Consider the following 6747-nt stretch of genomic DNA (forward strand, 5'->3'; position numbering starts at 1 on the left):
CTGCTTCTAGGAAGAGAACAATGACAATAACAGTATCACCGGGTCCATCACTATAAAGGCATCTGTCAGGTTCCCATCATTACTGACAGGCCTGATCCCGGCACCAGCTGGCACATGGCCTGGGGGCCACACACTGGGGGCCACACCGTTTGGCGAATTGGAGTCATTATTATTGGTTGGAAATAACAGACTTCGGATGGTTACTGGGAGAATAGTTAGCGTCCAGTGTGATGACGTAATCGCTCCATATGACGTAATTACACCACTTATCGGTACAGACATGAGGTATCAGTATGGGGGGTCGCGCACATCTGTCGCCCTTTGTTAGGAGCCCCCCCAGCGGCCGCCATGTTCCCGGTCCGGGCGGATGGATGCTCCGGCGACTCCCTGCCTCTCTTTGTCCCTCACTCCTTCTGCAGGGTCGAGCGGATTACCTCATCCTAGGACCGCGTGACCAATCACAGGCCAGTACTCCCGGTGCTTGCACCAATGAAAACGGCTCCAGCCCGGTTTCCTTAACAACGCCGCTGTATATAACGGGCGGCTTTGGACCATGTGTAGCAGGTTCTCTTACACCGACCTCCTTAGAGTCGCACTGTAAGAAGGCATCCTTCTCCTCCTTCCTCTCGCCCTCCTATCTGAAGCCCTCATCCCACAAACATGGTAAGAAGACTGCCACTGTGGTATGGATGGGGCTGGTATACTGATACTGGGGTTGTGCATGGGGCTGGCATACTGACACTGGGGTTGTTCATGGAGCTGGTGTTCTGACACTGGGATGTGGATGGGGCTGGTGTACTGACACTGGGGTTGTGCATGGGGCCAGTGTGCTGACACTGGGGTGTGGTAAGGCTGGGATACTGACACTGGGATGTGGATGGGGCTGGTATACTGGCACTGGGGTGTGGATGAGGCTGGTATACTGACACTGGGGTGCAGAAGGGCTGGTATATTGACACTGGGGTGTGGATGGGGCTGTTAAACTGACACTGGGGTGTGGATGGGGCTGTTAAACTGACACTGGGGTGTGGATGGGGCTGTTAAACTGACACTGGGGTGTGGATGGGGCTGGTATACTGACACTGGGGTGCAGAAGGGCTGGTATATTGACACTGGGGTGTGGATGGGGCTGTTAAACTGAGTATGGATATCCATAGAGAACCCCTTAAACTGGGGTATGGATGGGGCTGGTATACTGACACTGGGGTTGTGCATGGGGCTGATATACTGACACTGGGGTTGTGCATGGGGCTGGTATACTGGCACTGGGGTTGTGCATGGGGCTGGTATACTGGCACTGGGGTTGTGCATGGGGCTGGTATACTGACAATGGGGTTGTGCATGGGGCTGGTATACTGACAATGGGGTTGTGCATGGGGCTGGTATACTGACACTGGGGTTGTGCATGGGGCTGGTATACTGACACTGGGGTTGTGCATGGGGCTGGTATACTGACACTGGGGTTGTGCATGGGGCTGGTATACTGACACTGGGGCGTGGATGGGGCTGTTATACTGACACTGGGGCTGTTATACTGACACTGGGGCGTGGATGGGGCTGTTATACTGACACTGGGGCATGGATGGGGCTGGTATACTGACACTGGGGTTTAAATGAGGCTGGTGTACTGACACTAGGGTGTGGATGGAGCTCTCATAGCGGCTGAGTTGTTTGGATGGAGGGGCAGTGGGCGGATGGAGCTGTTGTACTGGCAGGGGGTCATTGCATAGAGCGGCTCCCATTGTTCTCCTGTGGTAGGGGAGGCAGTTGCCATGGTGACAGCGGTGATGGATGCTGGGATTCGTAGGACTAGCAGGGAAGATGGCGCCTGAGCCGGCTTCTTGCAGCCGAGATGGCGCACCACGCCCCGGTCCTGCTCCCAGCACAGCTGCGCTCCCTGTGTGAACTGTCACCGTTAACTCTTTGTGGTCAGGGTACTGTCAGGCTGCAGTTGGCAGTGCCAGGCTGCCTGCCCGTAACCGGATAGGGTGTGTGGGATGCTAGTAATGACTGTGCTCCATTATCTGTGTACTTGTGATGGTTCTGGGCTGCTGTGTGATGGAGGCTTTGTCACACCCCCTCCCCCGCTGTTTAGCCGCCTGTCAGATCCTCACCATGTCTGCAGTCAGGGCTGGCTGATGTAATGGTGTCTTGTTTGGATTTGGTATCCTGGTGACGTGGTGTGGGCACCCCTGGGAGGGAGCAGCCGTCCCCCACCTTCTGGTGCTGCGGCAGTGGGTGTGGTGGGCTCATTGTTCCCAGCCTCCGCCATAGTCTCAGCCTGGTGCTGGGCTGTGACTTGTAGGAGGCTGTGATGGGCTGGCATTCAGCCTCCGCCCAGCTGATCTCTAGTATTTCCTTTTTCTGACATCTGTTTAGACATTCCCAGTAAAAATCAAGTGTGGTGTAAACACCGGGGGACGATTACAGTTTAAGACCTATTAAATCTGACAAATATTGACAGGACACTAACCAGTGATAATCTGTTCTTTGTCTGCAGCGTGAGTGCATCTCTATCCACGTTGGTCAGGCTGGTGTGCAGATCGGTAATGCCTGCTGGGAGCTGTACTGCCTGGAACATGGCATCCAGCCTGATGGGCAGATGCCCAGTGACAAGACCATTGGAGGAGGGGATGATTCCTTCAACACTTTCTTCAGCGAGACTGGAGCTGGAAAACATGTGCCTAGGGCTGTGTTTGTGGACCTGGAGCCCACAGTCATCGGTGAGGACAATGCAAGAACTAACTATGATCTCTAGTGATTGAATATATGATTTCATGTAGACACCATGTAACACGATTCTATGCCAAGCTGAGAAATCATTAGATCCCATAGTAATTGTGCATTCATCATAGCGGAAGTGTCCACCCTGTGCTGCTATCAGTGGATGTAACGCTCTGTAGGGCACAGTATTGAAACTAGGAATGGGTTATGAAAAATAATATTTAAATGCAAAACATGAAATTTCCAGCTGTAAATACTGGAAGATACTGACCCTAAAATGTGGGAGCGCATTATTTAATTCCCTGCATTTCTACAAGAATGTCCCCAGTGACAGCTACAGGGGTCAATATTGTTTTTTTTGTGAATTGAGTAAATGTATTATTTTCTAACACGTTATCATATTAAAACACAAAGATACAGCCGTGGATGTGCGCATGATTGCAATGGAGAGGTGTCCATGAGCCCCTCTTCCAGATGCACGACAGTTACTAATGGGCCCATCAGTAAGATGTGGGTGACATGTCATAGGAATTAGTGAAAAACTCTTTTAAAGATAAGTGAAAACTGATCTTATGGGTCAGTGGGGGTCTAAATACTGGGACTGATTGACAGAACGGGCACTTTTATCCCAACAGCAGTGCACATGCTTAACCTCCACTCCATTCATTCTCTATGGAGCTGCCAAGCTCTGCTATATGCTCAGCTTTTTCCAGGAGCCCCATAAAGAATGAATGAATGAATGAATGAATGAATGGAGCAGCGGTCAGTCATCCAACCTATAGCTCCATTTTGTAATTGGGATAAAAATTCCCCATTCTGACATTTGGTGCAGGTCAAAGCGGTTGGACATCCACGGATCGATAGATGATTACCTGTTCTGTGGATAGGAGATAGCTTATTGAATCTGGACAAGCGCTAACCAGTTTAATTAGATAATGACAGTGAAATTTTGCATCATGTCCTGTGTCTTGTATGGTATCTCTGTGCTGAACATCACACAAGCCTTTAAGCACCACTCGACCATTTTTTTTATTCCAACGCTGAAATGGTGCCACTAATGTAAGGTCCCTAACCTTAGTGTTATACTTACCACCCACTGTCTTCAGCTGTTCCTGGTGCCGCTCAGGTCTTGCGCCGCCATCTTGTGACTGCAACTTCTGACTGACCGGAAGTCAGCAGTAACGATCACAAGCTCTCAGTGTAAGTCTATGAGACGCTCACCCTGGCTGTCATTGACTTACACTGAGTAGTGATTCTGGATCACCTGGCAAACATTGGAGCGATCCAGCAAGTCACACACTACTGGAGACTAACCGGAGCGACGCCGATAACAAATGAAGAAGGCGGCTGGTAAGTATAGGACTAGGAGCATGGAACTTAAATTAGTGGCACCACTCCCGCTGTAAAATGAAAAACAATGCTGGAGTGGTGCTTTCAGTCACAATATAGAAGCGTGACTGCTGACATCTGTTGATTTCTTAGATAAGACTTCCATAGTTTTTTTACACCATACTGTTAACTATTTGCAGATGAGGTGCGCACTGGTACATACAGACAGCTATTCCACCCAGAACAACTGATCACTGGGAAAGAAGATGCTGCCAACAACTATGCCCGTGGTCACTACACCATTGGCAAGGAAATCATTGATCTGGTGCTCGACAGAATCCGCAAACTGGTGAGCAACTTTCTGTTTTGATTGTGTGGATATATAGCAGACACATTAAATGTTTCTTATCGTAACATACTGTGCCTCATGTTTTCCACAGGCTGACCAGTGCACAGGTCTTCAGGGTTTCCTGGTTTTCCACAGCTTCGGTGGTGGCACTGGTTCTGGCTTCACCTCTCTGCTGATGGAACGTCTCTCTGTTGATTATGGAAAGAAGTCCAAGTTGGAGTTCTCCATCTACCCAGCTCCCCAAGTGTCCACCGCTGTTGTTGAGCCCTACAACTCCATCCTTACCACTCACACCACCCTTGAGCACTCTGACTGTGCTTTCATGGTGGACAATGAGGCCATCTATGACATCTGCCGTAGAAATCTAGATATTGAGCGTCCAACTTACACCAATCTTAACAGGCTGATAGGTCAGATAGTGTCCTCTATTACAGCTTCCCTCAGATTTGATGGAGCCCTGAATGTAGATCTGACAGAGTTCCAGACTAACTTGGTGCCCTATCCTCGTATCCACTTCCCTCTTGCCACCTATGCCCCAGTCATCTCTGCAGAGAAAGCCTACCATGAGCAGCTTTCTGTGGCTGAGATCACCAATGCTTGCTTTGAGCCAGCCAACCAGATGGTGAAATGTGACCCACGTCATGGTAAATACATGGCTTGCTGCCTGTTGTACCGTGGTGATGTGGTGCCCAAAGATGTTAATGCAGCTATTGCCACCATCAAGACCAAGCGTACCATCCAGTTTGTGGACTGGTGCCCAACTGGTTTTAAGGTTGGTATTAACTATCAGCCACCAACTGTGGTTCCAGGTGGGGATCTGGCCAAGGTCCAGCGTGCTGTGTGTATGCTGAGCAACACCACTGCTATTGCAGAGGCCTGGGCAAGACTGGACCATAAGTTTGACCTGATGTATGCCAAGCGTGCCTTTGTGCACTGGTATGTAGGTGAGGGTATGGAAGAGGGAGAGTTCTCTGAGGCCCGTGAGGACATGGCTGCTCTGGAGAAGGATTATGAAGAAGTTGGTGTCGACTCTGTGGAGGGAGAGGGCGAGGAGGAAGGAGAAGAATACTAAATGTCAAAACGGTGCTGCTTTTCACAGGGAACAATGTAACATCTAAGAAACATGCAAATCTATTTGCTCATCCAGTTCTTTTCTGTGTAGCAACTTTATGTTCTGATGTATTTTTGCTGCATATAACTGTCCTGGTCCAATACACTTGAAACACTTTATGACATCTCCATTGTGCTGGATTTGTCAATAAAACATTCCCTGTCTTAAACATATATTTTTGCGGTGTATTAATTCATATTACATTATGTTTTATTACATTTCCAGTTTTATGTTCTACAAAACACAGTTATATAGTGAACAATCAGAACGAGCGGATAATATAACTAAACCAATGCAACTATCAATATTACTTGTAATAGATGGTATCTTAGGCCGGGGTCACACGAGTGTAGAGTCTCTCATGCGAGAAAATCGGGTTATGTAACTGACACTCGCATCAAAATTAAAGTGTGAGCCGCGTGTCAGCTTAGTGTGATCCGATTCTCTTGGATGAGAGAATAGCAGCACAAGTGAGGAGAAGATGGAGAACAAAATGTCTCCATGTTCTCCATTCTGTGAGTCTGGATGTCATCTGAGTGCAGTCTGATGTTTTCCAGGCACACATAGACTTGAATGGGTGAGTGCGATCTGATTTGCTCAGCAACTCACAGCATGCTGAAATTTTGTGGCATGAGAAAAAAAACGCTGATCTTCATTGCCCCATAGAATAACATTGGTCCCTGTGCTATTCGATGAAACATTGGACAGCACTCGTCTGATGAATAAGCTCATGTGAGCGAGCCCTTACAGTCAGTATACATTAGATTGCAGAAGTGTTCTGATAAAGCCACAGCCCCACCATCAGTATTTGGTCAGTATTTTTTCTCAGGAGTGGGAGCCAAAACCAGGAGTGGGTGATAAATGCAGAATTGGTGACTTGTTTCTATTATACCTTTTCTCTGATTGTTCTTCACCTGGTTTTGGCTCCCACTCCTGAGAAAAAATACTGACCAAATACTGATAGTGGGGCTGTGGCCAAATACTGATAGTGGGGCTGTGGCCAAATACTGATAGTGGGGCTGTGGCCAAATACTGATAGTGAGGCCGTGGCCTAAGGCTCTGTATACATTGGGACTATATATTCAAAAGTAGGCCTTGTTTTATGCTCTGGTTTAGGCATACAGTACCATACATCTCACAGAGCTGTATAACCAGCAATATGTATTTTTCCCGGGATAGTAGTTGATGACACTTTTATATACAGAAAAAAATGGTATACCTGCTGGACTGGTAA

General features: G+C 48.3%; 1 protein-coding gene across 1 annotated transcript; it reads left to right on the top strand.

The window, feature by feature from the left end:
- Positions 1-508: 508 nt before the first annotated feature.
- On the top strand, positions 509-5686 carry LOC141202833 (tubulin alpha-1A chain). The gene is made up of 4 exons (XM_073663774.1): positions 509-663; positions 2501-2723; positions 4254-4402; positions 4494-5686. Exons 1-4 carry the CDS (start codon positions 661-663, stop codon positions 5472-5474), a joined length of 1356 nt encoding a protein of 451 aa, XP_073519875.1. The 5' UTR covers positions 509-660; the 3' UTR covers positions 5475-5686.
- The last annotated feature ends 1061 nt before the right edge of the window (positions 5687-6747 follow it).

This window comes from Phyllobates terribilis, unplaced genomic scaffold (genome assembly GCF_046119375.1).
Source record: "Phyllobates terribilis strain yellow unplaced genomic scaffold, ASM4611937v1 Scaffold_2__4_contigs__length_985480577, whole genome shotgun sequence".
NCBI classification, from domain to species: domain Eukaryota; kingdom Metazoa; phylum Chordata; class Amphibia; order Anura; family Dendrobatidae; genus Phyllobates; species Phyllobates terribilis.